Source organism: Dipodomys merriami, unplaced genomic scaffold (genome assembly GCF_024711535.1).
Source record: "Dipodomys merriami isolate MVZ:Mamm:240054 unplaced genomic scaffold, mDipMer1.0.p SCAF_24, whole genome shotgun sequence".
NCBI classification, from domain to species: Eukaryota; Metazoa; Chordata; class Mammalia; order Rodentia; family Heteromyidae; genus Dipodomys; species Dipodomys merriami.
The window spans coordinates 1195652-1213332 of record NW_027203826.1 but is presented as its reverse complement, the minus strand read 5'-3'; the positions used below and the strand labels follow the sequence as shown (position 1 = coordinate 1213332).

The 17681-nt window shown below is 38.9% G+C and overlaps 1 protein-coding gene across 5 annotated transcripts in view; it reads right to left on the bottom strand.

The window, feature by feature from the left end:
- Window positions 1-17681, bottom strand: part of Adcy10 (adenylate cyclase 10) — an 80520-nt gene that overhangs the window by 29187 nt on the left and 33652 nt on the right. For 4 of the 5 annotated variants that reach the window (XM_070034150.1, XM_070034153.1, XM_070034151.1 and 1 more), the window contains 6 exons: window positions 14713-14902; window positions 11024-11079; window positions 8495-8648; window positions 5694-5886; window positions 3968-4054; window positions 1650-1924 (listed from right to left, as the gene is read on the bottom strand). In XM_070034150.1, the coding sequence (XP_069890251.1) occupies window positions 1650-1924; window positions 3968-4054; window positions 5694-5886; window positions 8495-8648; window positions 11024-11079; window positions 14713-14902 (955 nt within the window). The remainder of the gene's footprint in view (window positions 1-1649; window positions 1925-3967; window positions 4055-5693; window positions 5887-8494; window positions 8649-11023; window positions 11080-14712; window positions 14903-17681) is intronic. The other variant, XM_070034154.1, reaches the window with a different exon arrangement.

Sequence of the window (17681 nt, the reverse complement as noted above, 5' to 3'; positions counted from 1 at the left end):
AACGGTGTTCCTCAGATCTCAGCCTCTTGAGAAGCTAGGATTACAGGATTATAGCCATCAATACCCAGATTAATTATCTTTTAAAGTACATTTCACTGTTAATTTAGATCTCTAAGATACCACACTGGCCAGGCACTGGTGGCTCATACTTGTGATCTTAGCTACTTAGGAGGCTGAGATCTAAGGATCTAAATTCAAAGCCAGCCCAGGCAGGAAAGTCCCTGAGACTCTTATCTCCAATTAATCAAAGAAAAATTCAGATGCTGGCACTATGCTTCAAGTTGTAGAGTTCTAGCCTTGTGCAAAAGGATCACAAGGACAGTGCCCAGGCCCCAAGTTCAAGACCCAGGACTGGCCAAAAAAATAAAAGATACCATGCTAAGTTTTTACAAGTTAGTGAAAAATGTCAAATTATGTCTTCCACAGAACTCTAACTACACATAAATTAATTACATAACAAAACAAGTTATCAAGTATCCAAATATTAAGTTACATGGCCTAACAGAAATATAAAATTACAAATGTCTGCTAATTTCACTAGCAGAAACCCACTTTTATGTTTATAAAAGAGGTTAAGAACAGAATGATAAAAATCATAATTCAAATAAAAACATTAAAGCTGATAAACAATTTCTATTAAGGGATAAATTATAAGAATTAAAATTTTTTTTATAAATTGTTTTACCTCCAGCATCACCTCTACCTTTAAAATATATTTACTAGACATAAGAGCATGCTCTACATGTTCTGCTCAAGACAAACATAACATTTTAATAAAAAATTGTGATATCCTCTCTCTCTTTTTTTTCTTTTCTTTTCTTTTCTTTTAGCCAGTTGTGGGGCCTGAACTCTGGGCCTGGGTGCTGTCTCTCAGCTCTTCAACTCAAGGCTCCAAAGCCAGGTGAAAATGACTGTGTTTAATTGAAATGATGGATTCAAAATTTGATATATATTGACAGATAAACATATCTTCAGCAGAAGTTAGAAAGGGAAAAATGAACCCAGTGTCTATAGTATAATACCCTTGCTTCTTCAGCATTCCAGCTTTTCCTTTAATGGTGATCTACTTGGAACCACACTTCTATGGAGATCAAAAGCATGCTGCACATAGTACATACTGGACTCCTCCTTGGTTTTTTTCACTCAACAGTGTACCATGATCATACCTCTATATAAGTAGATCTTTCTCACTTCTTCTTATTATACATGACTCTGTTGGATAGATTCATCCTAGTTGTTTATATTTATCCTCTTAGGGATGAACATTTGGATTTTTTCTGATCTCTTATTCACACAAATTATGCCTAAAGACTTGGTCTATATATCACTTTGCATTTTTGTCAATGTATCTTGGAAATAGATTCCTAGAATTGTGATTTATAGATTGAAAGGTAAATGCAGATTTATACACATGTATAATGATATCGCTCTATATGTATATACATATGTGTATTTATACAATTTCCAAAGTTTAGCAGGGAAGCTATGTGGAAAAGATGAGCAGTATCTGTCCTACCAAGTATAATTTAATGTCCTCAAATGATAGGACAAGTGTAAGTACCAAAATAAGCATTTCAAGATACATACTAAGGAATTTAGTATAGTCTGGACCTAGATACTAGATTTCAGTAAAGAAACAAATCACTTACGCATCCAGCTCTTTGGAGATGCTGCTCACATTGAGATCAATACAGACCTTGTTGCGGATGTCCTTAGGCTGCATTGCACCAAGGATAACATAGGTGGTGTTCCTATTCTTCATTATAGCACTGGCAGATGCACAAGGAGTGTCAATGAAGGGAGACAAGGCCATAATAATGAAGATGGGAACACTTTGGATGAGCCTTTCCATAAAGGTCCAGGAGGCTATATCTACAAATTGGGCCTCATCAATGATGAAAATAATCCTTTCTTCTTTCACCGTCTAAAAAAAGTAGAGAAAAAGAATGAAAAATACTGTAAGCCTTCAGAGTTTATACTTGTGTATGGGTAAGCATGCATATCCATTGTGTTTTGTGGTTTGCTTATGATTATGAGTATGTTCTAGACAAATGGGATCCTTTTCTTTTTGATAACTTTATATTAATTTGGGTTACACTGACTTAGAATTTATAGCAATTTGTATGTCTGGTTGAACTGGGTTCTTGGATAAAACTTCATGGAGTGAAAATCAAAAAGAAGGAAGAGAATGAAGGAAAGAAAAAAAGAAAAACATTGAAAGTTTGGAGTGTAATTGTTCATAGTACGTAAAAGGTCCTCGGTTGGATTTTCAGCACCAAAAGAAATAAGGGAGAATTTGTAGGATAAAGTTGTCAGGATACCCACAAAAAGTCAAGTAAAAAATGTTTATTCCATAAACGTAACTAAGTGTTAACTAGGCATCATTTTAATCTGTTGACAGATGGAGATATCTATTTGAAATTTGTTTGGCCTACAGATACTTACTAGCACAATTGGTTTGGGGATAGACATACAGTGGAGAAGGAAACTGATCTGATTGTGGCCTGGCTGGCAGTTTATGCTGTTCTTTTTTGGACTGTGATCTGTATCACACTTAAGACAGATTGTGTTCTTTTCCTTGTATAGACTACAACTAGATTGAATTATTTATTCACTGAAGAAACATTTAGTGTGCATAGTTCTAGGTACAGAGGATACAGTCTTTTTGTTGTTGGTGGTGGTCATGGAGTTTGAACTCTGTGTTTGGGCACTGTCCCTCAGCTCTTCAGCTCAAGGTGAGTGCTCTACTGCTTGAGCCACAGCACCACTTCCAATTTTCTAGTGGTTAATTGGAGATAAGAGTCTCACGGACTTTTCTGCCTGGGTTGGCTTTGAACCGAGATCCTCAGCTCTCAGCCTCCTGAGTAGTTAGGATTACAGGCATGAGCCACCAGCGCCCGGCAGGATATAGTCTTAAAATACAGACTTCCCACTGTCTTGCCAGTCATTTGCAAAGCAAGACCTTCCTAATGAGTGAGTGGCTTCATGTGGTTCCTTTGGTGAAGAGACTGCTTTAGCCCATATTTCCCTCTGCACTATTTTAATAAAAAAGCAGCAGAGTTTATTTTAAAATTATAAGGCAAGTATCAAAAATGTTACCACTTGCTTTATTATATATACATAACTATTTTTATAGCCTATCAACAAATATTTAACAATTCACTAGGCCCGAGAACATTTCTTCAATGGGAGAAATAGCATTACATTGCTCTGTGTCTGACTGATATCTTTAATAAAAAGATGGGGCAGATAGAGTTTTAAGCCTGAGAGTATGTCACAGTTTTAGAGCACTTGCCTAACATGTATAGACCCTGGGTTTAACCTTCAACACTGCAAATTAATAATAATAACAATTTTTTAATGAAATATGTCTTAGTCATATGAAGGAGAGGGAGGGGCAGAGGGGAAAGGAGAGGAACTCCTATTTGTGGAGTGTTTCTTATGGAGGGGATACGGAATTAAAAGGGTACCTAGCTCATAAAGGTAATTTAGATACTATTATTTCCTCCATGGGTACATAAAACAAAAGCACAGAGAGGTTAAGTCAGTTAGCCTAAGGTTCTTATGGTAGCAAGTAACAGGTCTGGGAGTTTGAACCCCTGCATAGTAACCATTTTGTGTACATGTGTGTTGAAGGTGCTGGGGATTGAACCCAGGGCCTTTCCTATCTGTACAATCCTTTACACTGAACTATACCCAGGTCTCTTTGATGTCTCATACACAGAATGAGAAAAAGAGGACTGAAAGAGGTTAAAGTCCCAAGAGTACTTCTTGGGGGCTCCTTTTACACCTATTTAAATTCTAAACAGACATGGCTCAAGATTTGGAGGGATGGAGGAGAAAAGCACATTAGGAAAAAATGCCTTGCCAGCAGAGTCTAAGTCACTTGGGCCAGCTGGCTTCATATCCATTTGCCCCCGACCCCTTACATTCTCCCCAGCATGGTGTGATCCACAAGAACTCTTACTTTCTCTAAGATCTTCATAAACAGGGCTTCCAAATGCTTTTGTTTTCTTGTGGTGCTCATCTTGGAAATCTCCCGTGAAATGGGAAACTGTACAAAGAATTTTGAGAATATTGAGTATAGGAAAACAGTGAAAGGAACCCTTAGCTGTGTGACTCTGGGAAAATCACTTCACTGTTGCCTGTCAAAATCCTCAAATGTTGGATTGAGGGCATGGCTCAAGTGGTAGTGTGTCTGCTGGAAAGCATAAAGCCTTGAGTTAAAAAAATATTGCCACAGCCAGTAGTTTTATGCCTCTAATCCTAGCTACTCACAAGGCTGAGATCTGAGGATTACAGTTTGAAGGCAGCCCAGACAGGAAAATCCATGAGATTCTTATCTCCAATTAACCACCAAAAAGCCAGAAGTAAACTTTGGCTCAAGTGGTAGAACACTATCCTTGAGCAGCATCTGGGCCTTGAGTTCAAGCCTTAGTAATGGCATAAAAATTATTCAAAAGCTAGATAATGCATAAATTGTCCTTTCTGGCTTTAATTTTGTCATGAATCATTGGTGAATTACTTAGTGCAACAATGAATTATACTTAGTATAACATAGTATATTAAATATAACATTAAACGTATTCAATGAACTAGAGTATAATGGAAAAGCTTTAGTCATGCCTAGTGATTTGGAGGAATTCTCACTAAAAAGATAGTTCAAACTCAAGGATGAGCATTTCTTCAAGTTAATTTTGTCTTAGCATCTATTCAAGAGAGAACAAGGCACATCTATTTCTCTACTGGCAGTTTTTTTGTGGGAGCAAAGTGACTGTATCCTAGAGATCAGCTAGGATAGTGTAGTATAGGTATGTTGGAAAGGTGAGAAAAACACAAATTAACAAGTGGCCATTTGCATTTTTTAGTGTCTCAAGAATGTGGATATAGTGGCTAGGGATCTCAGTGGTAGAGCTCATGCTTCGTATGTATGAGGTCATAATTTCCATTCCTAGCAGCACACACACACACACACACACACACACACACACATACACACACACACACACAATGTGGTTGTTGTATTTTCAGAGAGGATTAGAACCTTACTACTTGGATGCCCTAGATGAAAAGTAAAACAGATAACAAAGCCTGAAGAGACCAAGTCATGCTGAGTACTACGGCTCAAACCTGTAATAGTAACTACTTGGAAGTAGAGATTGGGGGATCATAGTTCAAGGCCAACCTGGGCAAAAAGAAGTTCTCAACTGATGGCCGGTGGTAGTGAGTGATACTCACTTGTCACCCCCAACAACTTGGGGAAGCAGGAGGATCACAGCTCCGGCCAACCTGAGCATAAAGCAAGACTCTCTCTGGAAGATAAGCAATGCAAGAAAGGGGTGGAAGCATGGGACAAGTGGTAAGAGTGCTGGCCTAGCAAGCAGGAAGCCCAAATTCAAATCCCAGTACTGCCCTCTCAAAAGAGAGAGGGAGAGGGAGAAGGAGAGGGAGAGGGAGAAGGAGAGGGAGAGAGAGAGAGAGAGAGAGAGAGAGAGAGACAGAGACAGAGACAGAGACAGAGACAGAGACAGAGACAGAGACAGAGAGACAGAGACAGACAGAGACAGAGACAGAGACAGAGACAGAGACAGAGAGAGAGGGTGGTGATAAGTTATGAAACATTGGGGCATTGGGGAGGAGGGTAGCTGCCATTGCCCCATGATCATTTCTTGCAGAAGTCTAATACTAGTTACCTGAACATGGAAAATATCATTAAGAAGACAGTGGAACTTGTCATCCAACAGTGTCTTGACTTTACTTTGAAGGTTGCTCTGTCGTTCTTTGTAATGTTTACAAGTATCCAGACCAAGTACATTAGCCATGAGTATCTGGATAGTATAAAAATTTTGATGGAAGCTGACCTTAGTCAATGCAATAGCAATAGTCCTGTTCATGAGACAATCAAGAATCAGAGGAGAATTTTAAATATGTATTCTAGAGATAATAAAGGCTCAGGATATCTTTGACCCCTCCCATTTACCTATCTGGAAATTAAGTCTTTGTTTCTCCTTCAATCCACTAAATTCTTAATTCTGGATAATTTAACTAAGCTATCCCCTGGCTTTCCTTTGCTGAACCCCAAGGGTCAAAGTCCTAAGACTCTGGCCTCTACACAGTAGCATGCCACTTCTTTTCCCTGAATGTCATGACTCTCTGAAGATATCATATAAGGAAACCATAAAGATCTAGTTAAATGCAAATCTTTCAGCTGGGGTCATAGCTCTGATGTACATAGTATATTTGTCCAGCATGCATAGGGCTCTCAGTTTGCTAGGCTCTGACTAGAAATCTACCCTCCACCAATAAGTAGGTGAGAATACCCTGCTGACTCAGAGCTGTGCCTCCTCTCCAGGCCTTTTGTTTCTGCTCAGCCTGGAGTGGTTATCACTGCTCACCATCCCAGCTCTGCTGTTCAACTGTAAACCTTGGCTCAGGTTGGGCCTCCCCTGATGCACCAAGGTTGAGCAGAATATGCCTCCCTCACCCTTCTCTGAGCTTCCAAGGGTACACTTATCAAGTCTGAATCTGTGTCCTCAGCAGACAATGTTTTCATTGTTCTCTCTCCTCTTCTAGAGAGCTCTTTGAGGGCAGCAGACAGATATTGTTCACATTCAGCATTCTTGTACTTGTTATATGCTGACTTATGTCCCCTCCCCCAATTTGTGTATTTAACTTGTAGCCCCTAACATCTCAGAATGGCGCCTAATTTGGAAAAAGGGTGGTCACAGTAATTACTTAAGGTGGGATCGTATTGGAGTGGGTTCTAACAAATATGACTGGTGGTCTTGTAAAAAGGAGAAATTTGGATACAGAACACACATGAAGATAAAAAGCAGAGACAAGGGTGATGCTTCTACAAACCATTGTTAGTCAACTACTAGAAGCTAGAGGAGAGATATGGAACAGATTCTGTCTCAAAGAGCAGAGAGGGAACCAACCCTTCTAATACCTGGATCTCACAAAATATGAGGCACAAACCTTTTCTTCTTTTTTTTTTCCTTAGTCGGTCCTTGGGCTTGAACTCTGGGCTTGGGCGCTGTCCCTGCACTCGCGCTCTACCACTTGAGCCACAGTGCCACTTACGGTTTTCTAGAGGTTTATTGGAAATAAGAGTCTCACGGACTTTCCTGCCCGGGCTGACTGCCTATGATCCTCAGATCTCAGCCTCCTGAGCAGCTAGGCTAACAGGCATGAGCCACCGGCGCCCGGTTTGAGGCACAAACTTTCTGTTGGAAGGCTAGGCACTGTGGCTCAGGGACAGAGATTGAAAGGATTGTGGTTCAAGAGGCCAAAAAAAGGCAAAATATGGGAAATTACATCACAACCAATGAAAAGCTGGTGTGGCAGAGCTTGCCTGTCATTCCAGTTACACAGGAAGCTTAAATAAGAAGATTGTGGTCTAGGTTTACTGGGATAAAAAGTGAGACTCTATCTCAAAAATAAGAAAAGCAAAAAACATTGAAGTTGTGGTAGTGCACCTGCCTAGCAAATGAAAACCTAGGACCACTGCAAAAAATAAATTCCATTGATTAAGGCACCTAGTTTATGGGATTTTTAGTAGCAGCTCTGGTGACTAAAAACAACACTTCACAGTTCCTGCAACATAGTGGGAATTTAATAAATGAATCAAGGATCTCTTCTGCAGTTTGATTTTGTTTGTTTGTTTGTTTTTTTGTTGATCATGGGGCTTGAACTCTGGGCCTGAGCACTATCCCTCAGCTCTTCAACTCAAGGCTAGCAATCTACCATTTGAGCCATAGCAGCTCTTCCAGATTTCTGGTGGTTTATTGGAGATAAGAATTTCATGGCCTTTCCTGCCAGGACTGGCTTTGAACTGTGATCCTCCGATCTCTGCCTTCTGAGTAACTAAGATTATAGGCATGAGCCACTGGTGCCTGGCCTTCTTCCACAATTTGATATTTTGAAATAAGTCTTTCTCAGGCTTGACATTAAAGATGATAGAAATTAGCTTAAACAAATACAAGGTTTGTGTTCCTCTTGTAGCTTTTAGGTGATGTTATAACATTCCTTATATATGAAAATAAACATGCGGAATGTACATGAGCTCTGCCTTCAGAGAAAAATCCAGAGGCTTGTCACTCTCTACTTTGCTCTCAGGACTAAATGGTTCAATTCCCTGTCAGCTGGCTGGATAAACTTGTGTCTCTTCTGCAAGCCCAAACCCACTCTTGATTGCAACATCCATGTAAATTTTGTTCTGAACACGCTTGCATATTAGAATTGTTTAGATAGTTTAACAATATCCAAGCACCACTTGGCATTAAATCAGGACTTCAAGAGTTCAGTCTAGGTTCTCTTTCACTTAATTAAAAATGGTGAACTATTCAGCACAAAGGTCAGGACACTCAACAATTATAGATTGTGATTGTTTACAAAAAGTTATGTAAAAGAGAAAAACATCAACATAAAGGAAACTTTTAAGATGATTTTGGGATTCTGAGTTCACAAGAAAGAATAATTTCAATACACTTACCTGTGGTTCTCACCTTGGGCTAGATATTCAATTTCCACAAGTATTTGGCTTTTCCCACATCCAGATATACCCTCATACATTAAGATTTGGCTGCAGTTAGATATCAAAAACTCCTTCATTGTACACATGAAGTACTTGATCTCTTTTTCACGTCCTGTTAATTTTTTAAAAAAGGAACTCATTAACATGAAAATATTCTTAACAATGCTCATTAAAATTTCATTTCAATATAATATAGAATATTGAGATTTACTGAGGATGTAAAACATGGAATTAAGCCAAGACTTTTTAATCCTAAAGCTTATTTTCTGTTCTCTTTTCTTACAATACATTGTAAATAATCAGTAGATTATTATATTAGAATGCAAATTTATTAAAGTTAGAGCTTATTTATTTATTTAGTGCTGGTACTGGGGGTTGAAATTAGGTGACTTGCTCTTTTCTTCAGTTTTTCTGCTTAAGGCTGGTACTCTACAACTTGAGCCACACCTTCACTTCTGACTTTTTACTGGTTAATTGAAGATAAGGTCTCTCAGATTTGTCTGCCTAGGACTGGGCTTCAAACATTAACCCTCCTATCTCAGCTTTCTGAATAATTAGGAATGCTGGTGTGAGCCACTGGCACCCGGCTAAGATTAATTTTTTTATTCCAAATCTATGATGAAGAAAATCTGTCTTTTATGAGTGAAAACTGCATTTGTCTCAAGTACTAGATATATTATTGTTGACAAGAAAATCCAATTTACCATCAAAAATCATGTTTAGAAAAGAAAAAAAATCATGTTTAGATTCTTTTTATCATAAGGGCAACCTAAATAATTAGTAAAATATTTTTCTGATTATGAAACTAACACATAGTCACCTATCATGGGAGTTATGTTCCAGAGACCACAGTGTTAGGTGAAAATCCGTGAAGTAGCAGTTTTACATTTATTTTATATATGTGTGTGTGTGTGTGTGTGTGTGTGTGTGTGTATATATATATATATACTTAAGGCTTTACAAACCCTTCCCACTTTCCTATAAACCCTTTCCACTTTTCTATAAACCTTTCCTGCTCTCTTATTAACCTGAATTAACATTTTTATATTTTTCATATAGTTTTAAATTTTTTAGGCAAAAATAATTAAAATAATCAATATTATATAAATACCTACACTGCAAAATCCCATGATATAGCGAAAACTCTGTGATACAGAATCAGATAGATATATATATATATACATACATATATACATACATGTACATATATACTCATATATATATTTAAACCTGCAATACAGTGAAGCCTCAATAAGTGAACCCTGATATAGTAAGGGACAACTGTAACTATGGGTTACAACCTGGTCACTATTTATTTTTGTGTTTTTTAAAATACATGTAACAGGATGCCTTACCTTAAGACTGAAGGTTAGTTCTTAATCTTTGAACCCTGAGTAGACAGGAAGGAGCTGATTTCAAAGTAGTGAACAACTTCTGTCAAAGAGCTGGGGGCTCTTATAGACCAATTACACCTTTTTTGCTCGATATAGGGCTATGGAGGGCCAATCATGGATAGAGCCCATACACACTCAGGTATTACCTAATGTCTTTGTTGAAAACCAGCATCATTTTAGAAACTGAGCCTGTGTGCTTTGCTTTGCAATGTACATTTCTGGGCATGATTCAGTGAAAACTACTTTGTAGACTATATGCTTTTTTTGAGTAAAATATTACTCCCTTCCCTTCCCTCCCCTCCCCTCCCCCTTCACTTTCCCTTTTCCCTTTTCCCTTTCCCTTTATCTTTCCCTTTCCCTTCCTCTTCTCCTTCTCCTTCCCCTTCCCCTTCCCCTTCTTTAGTTACTTTTTAGATAGGGTCTTGCACATTTTACCTTAGAACTTGCCTTGAACAGTGATTTTACCACCTCCATTTCCAAAGAAGCTGTGAATTACAGATGTACACTATCATTCCTGGCTTGTTCTTTGAGGTAAGGGTAACTAACTTTTTTGGGGTGAGGAGCCTCATTCTATCTTAACTTTCTAAGAAACTGAAATTACAGATGTGAGCTACCAGGCCCCACTTAAAACATTCCCTTTTAAAAAAATGTATTTAGACTTTCAGTTCTGTGAGACTTGTTCATTGGAATGTTAAGTGAATTTTAAAGGCTGGAAACATGGCTCAGCACTTGCCTAGCAATGCTGAGGCCTTGAGTTCAAACCCTAGCATCTCCATAAATAAATAAATAATGAACAAACAAATGAAATGAGTTTAAGTCAATTTATCTTTAAATATATGTATGTTATTTCTATCTAAGCAAGATCTTAATATCTGGGATTGTTATAAGCCTTTGATCTTAAGAAAAACAGTGTTCATATATTATAATTTTGTTATCTATGTTATTACAGTTTTATTTACAGGAGCTCTTTTAATAGAAGGGTAATTCACATACTTCCAATTTCTGGCAATGTGTTTATGGCTATTGCATTAAAGAAAAGTTTTTGAGCTTGATTTTTACCTCCCCGCTGGTGGAATCAAAACTCACTACTTACCCAGCAAAGGGTAGCCTTCATTTCTGTTGCAGATGAGATACGCCATACCAAACATGCTGAAAAAAAAAAAGAAAAACATGTTAGATTTAAAATAGGAAAATATTAAGAGCAAGACTGACTAGTTCTTAGTCCTCAGAAAGCTCCTTTTCAGTATCTAACAAGAGTCTGTCCCCTGACTCATGGGTTGCCAATGTCAGAGGAGAGAGAAGGACAAGGTCTGCTTGGTTAATAAAGTCTAAACAGCATGCAGCTGTTACTGTGGCACCTGACACTATTCAGTAATTGTTTAAGAGTGTGCATGGGTAGAAGAGATCCCTTTTTTCTCATGGATAGTGGTGACAGTGCTTAAATCTAGGCCAGAGTGTATACACTTGCCCACTGCATTAGCCATCTCCTGAAGGAGCCCCTTAGAACCAAGCACTCTTCTGTACCACCATATAACTTTGCTATTCCTCGCTTGCAGTACATATCAAAATCTTCCATGAAAGTAACTTTGTATGTGCTGTCAGTGTTCCCAGAAGGAACCAAGCCCTGTTCATGTTTGTATGCGTATTTCTATACTTTTCTGTTTCTTCCATTACTAGGGCTTGAACTCAGGGTCTTGTGCTCTCGCTTGACTTTCTTGCTCAAGGCTGGTGCTCTACCACTTGAGCCACTCCCCCATTTCTGAATTTTTTCTGCTAGGGCTGGTTGCTAACCGCAATCCTCAGATCTCAGCTTCCTAAGTAGCTAGGATCACAGATGTGAACCACCAGTGCCCAGAAATTAATTTTTCTACACTTCTTTCTGCAGAGATAGCACACACACACACACACACACAGACACAGACACACACACACACACACACACACACACACACACACACACAGAGTCATAAAGAGTGAGCATTTTTGGATCAGATTAGTCCTGGGCTTTTGTAGTTAACTGATGTAATTCACCCAACTTGTATCTGTGCCCTTTGGTGCCTACTTGGCAGTACTCTCCTGCCCTGATCCCAGCCTTGTGAATGTTTTATCCAGGACCTCAAAAGACACAAGATATAAAAGATGGTTTGAAAATTTCTTGTGCAGGGCTGGGAAGGTGGCTCAGTGGTAGAGTGCTTGCCTTGCATGCCTGAGGCCCTGGGTTCGATTCCTCAGCACCACATAAGCAAAAAGAAAAAAAGCCAGAAGTGGTGCTGTGGCTCAAGTGGTAGAGCGCTAGCCTTGAGCTGAAGAGCTGAGGGACAGCGCCCAGGCCCAGAGTTCAGGCCCCACAACTGGACCAAAAAACAAACAAACAAACAAAAAACAAAGAAAATTTCTTGTGCATTGGACCAGCTCTCTCTTACTCTTCTGATGTTGCCATGGCAACATACTTAATGGAGGATGAGATACACAGAATCAAATTTCCCTAGCTATTTCAGCCAAACTGCCTAGTTATGTCAGCTCATGCTGTCTTGGCTCAGCAAATAACATGCTGACTATTGGACTCATGAATAAAACCAAGGTGAAATCATCCAAATCCAGTTAAATTCAATTGTATCCCATATATTTGTTGGAAAAAGGGTTTTGTTTCATTGTGGAACTGAGATTTAAACTCAGAGCTTCTTACCTCTAAGGCACACCTTTACATTTGAACCACACCTTTACATCTTTTTGTGCTTTAGTTATTTTTCAGATAGAGTCTTGAGTTTTGCCAGGGCTAGCCTTAGATCACAACAACTTCCTAGGTGGCTGTGATTAAAGATGTATGCCACCGTTTCTGGCCCATATTTATTGTTTTATACCACATAGGTTTATGGTTGTCTGTAATACTACATTATTGTGGGAGTTTGAGTCTTGGCTCCACAGCTTATTAGGGATATGACTATTAAAAATCATTTTATATCTCTGAGCCTTAGTTTTTCAATTTATAAAATAGTCATATTAATAGTTTCTACCTCATGTAGTCAATCTGAAGAAGATTTAAATGCTCACTCAAAATTATCATCCATCCATTCACTCAGTCAATTAGCGATTATGATGCCCTATGTATGCACAGTCAGGTAAACAGTAAAGGCTCTCTGAACTACTAACTGTAGCCCTGGTTCGTTATCTAACCCTTTTCAGACCTAGATTCTAGCTTGTTAATAGGGTAACAATTTTCTACATCTTCATTCACACAGCCCTTCATTTATTCATCATTAAGGGTCTACAGAACGTGCTAAACACTGACAATATAAGAGTGAAGAAAAAGTAATTTATATCCTCCTCAAAGAGCTCACAGTGTAGTAAGGAAAAAGCATATCAAGGTCAATAGTTGGGATACAGAGGCTGGGAGTACAGCTCTGTAGTAGGTGGGTAATTAGGATGTGTGAGGCCCTGGGCTTGGTACTGATTTCCCTAGGACAAAATAATTGTGATACAGGGTGCTGAATTCTCTAATAGAAGCCTGGGCTATAGTGTCTAAGATGGAGTCCAGAGCCATTCTTAAAAGGATTAGATTCTTGGGCTGGATTTCAAAAACTGACTGACTAGAGTATGCTGGGTGAGGACAAGTCTCCCCTGAGTAGAGGGGAGATGGAATTGGAAAGGCTACCTTGTAAAAAATTTGAATGTTATTAAAAAAAGAATTTGAGTCCCACCCCCAAAGGCTTATACCTATACTCCTAGTTACTTGGGAGGCTGAAATTTGAGGGTTGTAGTCTGAACCCAGCTGGGGTAGGAAAATCCATGAGACTCTTATCTCCAATTAACTGCCAGTAAAAGAGAAAAAGAAAGAAGGAAAGGAAGGAAGGAAGGAAGGAAGGAAGGAAGGAAGGAAGGAAGGAAGGAAGGAAGGAGGGAGGGAGGGAAGGAGGAAGGGAGGGAGGAAGGGAGGGAGGGAGGGAGGGGAACTTGTGAAGAGAGTGCTAGCCTTGAGTTAAAAAAAGTTCAAGGACAGCACTCAGGTCCTAAGTTCAAGACCCAGGACCAGCACACACACACACACACACACACACACACACACACACACACACACACACACACACACACACACACACACACACACACACACACACACACACACACACACACACACACAAATAAAATAGAAAAAAACTATGGAAGCGCTGGATGCTGGTGAGTCATCCTAACTACTCAGGAAGCTGAGATTTGAGGATCTTGGTTCAAAGCCAGTCATGGCAGACAAAGCCTGAGCGACTCTCATCTTCAATAAACCTTCAAAAACCAGAACTGGAGTTATGGCTCAAGTGATAGAGCCTCAGCCTTGAATGAAAAAGCCAAGTAGAGCAAGAGGCCCCAAGTTCAAACCCTAGTGCTGGAAAATAAAATAACAGAAGGATTCTAAGCTCTAAAGTGACATCCACACATCTAAGCTAGGCTTTTAAGAAGTGTATTTCAGTATACACCTAGAAGTGGGGAAATATTTTCTTTTAACCCTATCAATGCTTGGGCATACTGTTGGCATAATCAGTAGGTATTGGATGGCGATTGGCTCTATCTGGATGTAAATAGATACAAGTTGGGGGATTCTCTGTTCTGTTCATATAACCCTTTAAGAGTCCTCTTCAGCTTATCAGCCCTAAAGGAAGACTTGGCTTTTTCACACACTATCTAGTAGCTTCACAGAATAGTGTAGACTCTTGAATGGGTGACCAGTTGCTTTGCTATCACAATTCCCACTTGTTTCCTAGAAAAGACTGCAAAACCAATGCCCACACTCACACTTTCTCATTAAGGCCCAAACACTGATAAATTGGTCCAGAATCCCCAACACCTTTCATAACTTTCTTTGGAAGCTCTTTAAAAAAGTAGGCCGGTAGGTTGCTGCCATTGTAGGTGACAGAGTCACAGGTCACGATTCCGGGGTAGTACATCATCATTCTGGCAGCTATGTTGACTTTTTGACCAATGACTATAATAGGAAAGAGAAAAGTCAAAGAATGGGGGTGGGAGACAGGGGAAGCTGGTAAACTGAGGATACTCCCCAAATGACATTTTGATCTTTATTTTATCCCTCAGAAGTGACACTTAAGTTTGGTCTCTACTACCCATAGTCAGCCAATATTTATTTTAAAAAATATTTGCCGGATGCTGGTGGTATTTGCCAGAGTACATGCCTATAATCTTAGCTACTCAGGAGGCTGAGATCTGAGGATTGCAGTTCAAAGCCAGCCCAGGCAGAAAAGATCCGGTGAGACCCTTATTTCCAATTAATAATAACTCAAAAACTGCAAGTAGAGCTGTGTCTCCAAATGGTAGAGTGCTAGCCTTGAGTAAAAGCTCAGGGATAGTACCTAGGCTCTGAGTTCAAGCCCACAACTAACCAAAAAAAAAAGATTATGTATACATGCTGAATGAACCTCATTTGGTAATTTCTCAAGAGGATGACAATGGGACTTGAAAGGAATGTGTATGGAGGATTGACCTAGGAAATTTTAAAGGACAATATCCCATTGTTTACAGACTCTGGAGTAAAACTCCGGTGGACAGGATCAAACCCCAGCTCTGCTTCTAACTACTATATAAATTAGTTTATTAGTCTACCTCAGCTCCCTAGTCTATAAATGAGGATGGCAATACAACCTATCTCAGAGGGTAGTTTATGAATATTAATAGGTTAATGTGAATTATAGCTTTGAACCCTGCTGCATTTTTTTTTTTTTGTCGGTAATCAGGCTTGAACTCTGGGCCTGGACGCTGTCTCTCAGCACTTCAGCTCAAGGCTAATGCTCTACCACTTGAGCCATAGCACCACTTCCAGCTTTTTCTGCTGATGTGGTGCAGAGGAATTGAACCCAGAGCCTCATGCATGCAAGGCAAGCACTCTACACTGAGCCTGCATTTCTGTTAAGCTCTCAATATTACTACTAAGTATTAAGTGTTATACTTCAACACTATTCCTGTGATTAAGCTTTTCTCTTTTCTAAGCAAGCACTATATCACTGAGATATACCCCTCTCCTCCAGCCAAAGTATTCTTTTTAAAACTTGATAAATAAAAAGAACAGAAGACCATTGTTTTGGAATAGGCTTCTATACTGGGTTCTAAGGAGTATGAGTGAAAAATCAAAATGAAATCACCCATGCTAAAGTTGAATGTAATGAAACTAAGTTGTCATCTCATCTCCAGAAAAGTCAGGGAGGATACCAACCTATTTCCAAGTCAGGATAGTTTTAATTGGCACAGTAATGAAGTTCTCTCTGCCTTAATCCTTATACAAAGAATGGTAATCTCAAATAATCAATCAGTGATTTTCCTTTTGTTCTGTCTCCTAGTCTTGGCCTTACAAGGAATCTAACTTGGAAATAATCGATTTTTGTTGTTGTTCTTTGGTTTGGCTATCTTTGGTCTTTTCTCTGTCTACTCTTTGAAACATTTACTTTATCTTATGGAAGGGCTATCCATTGTTGTAATATTGGCCTTTGACAAACTTATTACTTATTGTGGGAATTTTTCATACTACATTAGAGCACAATGGTAACCTATGGTATATCCCACCTCCATCCTCCCTCCCATCTATTCTCCAACCCAAATTGCTTGGAAGAAAATCTCAGACATTGCATGATATCAGACACAATTGTTAAGAGTAGGCACATAGGTAGACAGGAATAGGAATTTAAAATGCCTGAGGCAATAAGATTCTATTCCCCTTCACTGATGGCCCACATCTTGGACCAATGACTATATATTCTCCTTCAAAGCATACTCTTCATATCAAATTTGTGCCTGTATCTTGAGAGCAAAATGATGCTTCATGACTTTCCACTGGCCAGGCTAAACCGGGAAGGGCAAAGAGGATAAAAAGCACAGGTACCCACCTTTACCTTCTCAAAAGCCCAGACATATATAACTTCCATACCTGGGCAGTCACCGAACAATTGCCAATTGATCCCAAAGTGAAGGGCTCAATTTCTTATCACAAAATAATCCCATCTGATTGGATAATAAAACCCCAGACCCAACAACTTTTTGACAGTTGACCTTTATCCAAACTGCCGAAGATATAACTTAGCTTTGCTATAAAATCATTCCTTGTTATCTTCCTACTCTTTGTGGTTCATTTGTGGCACCCTGTCACAGCATCCTAATATTCAATGTTGCATCCAAAGGACTAAGAAACATCTGAAACATCCCATACATCACTAAAATAATTATTCCAGTGTGTCAAATGTAGTCAATATTTTAGAAATATTATTGTTGAACATCTTGAACCCTAACAGGATGAAGCAGAAGATTATACCTACTTGTTGCTATTCTTTTGAGAGTAGAATTATTTTTCAGAAATATCAATACTCATAGTTTTAAAGAAGCATTCCTAACCTATTTTAGGAATGAGCAGAAGTAAATATTTAATGTTAAGAGGAAATTATTGCAACAACCTTTGAATTCCATGAGAATCGAGCACCTCCGTAATAGGGGTACCTTTAAACCTGGGAATCTAAGAGAACTGAATTGTTGTTTGAATATGAAATGTCCCCCACTGATTCATGTTTTAGGGACTTGGTTAATAAACAGCTGACTTTTGGAAGTGATGAATCAATTATTAATCAATCAATTATTAACATAAAATTATTAAATATTAACCAATTATTTATCCCTTATATTCATAATATGATGGTTAGTGGTGGAACTGTGGAATGTGGGGACCTGTTTGGAGGATGAAGGTCACTGGGGGTGCATTTCATCCCATG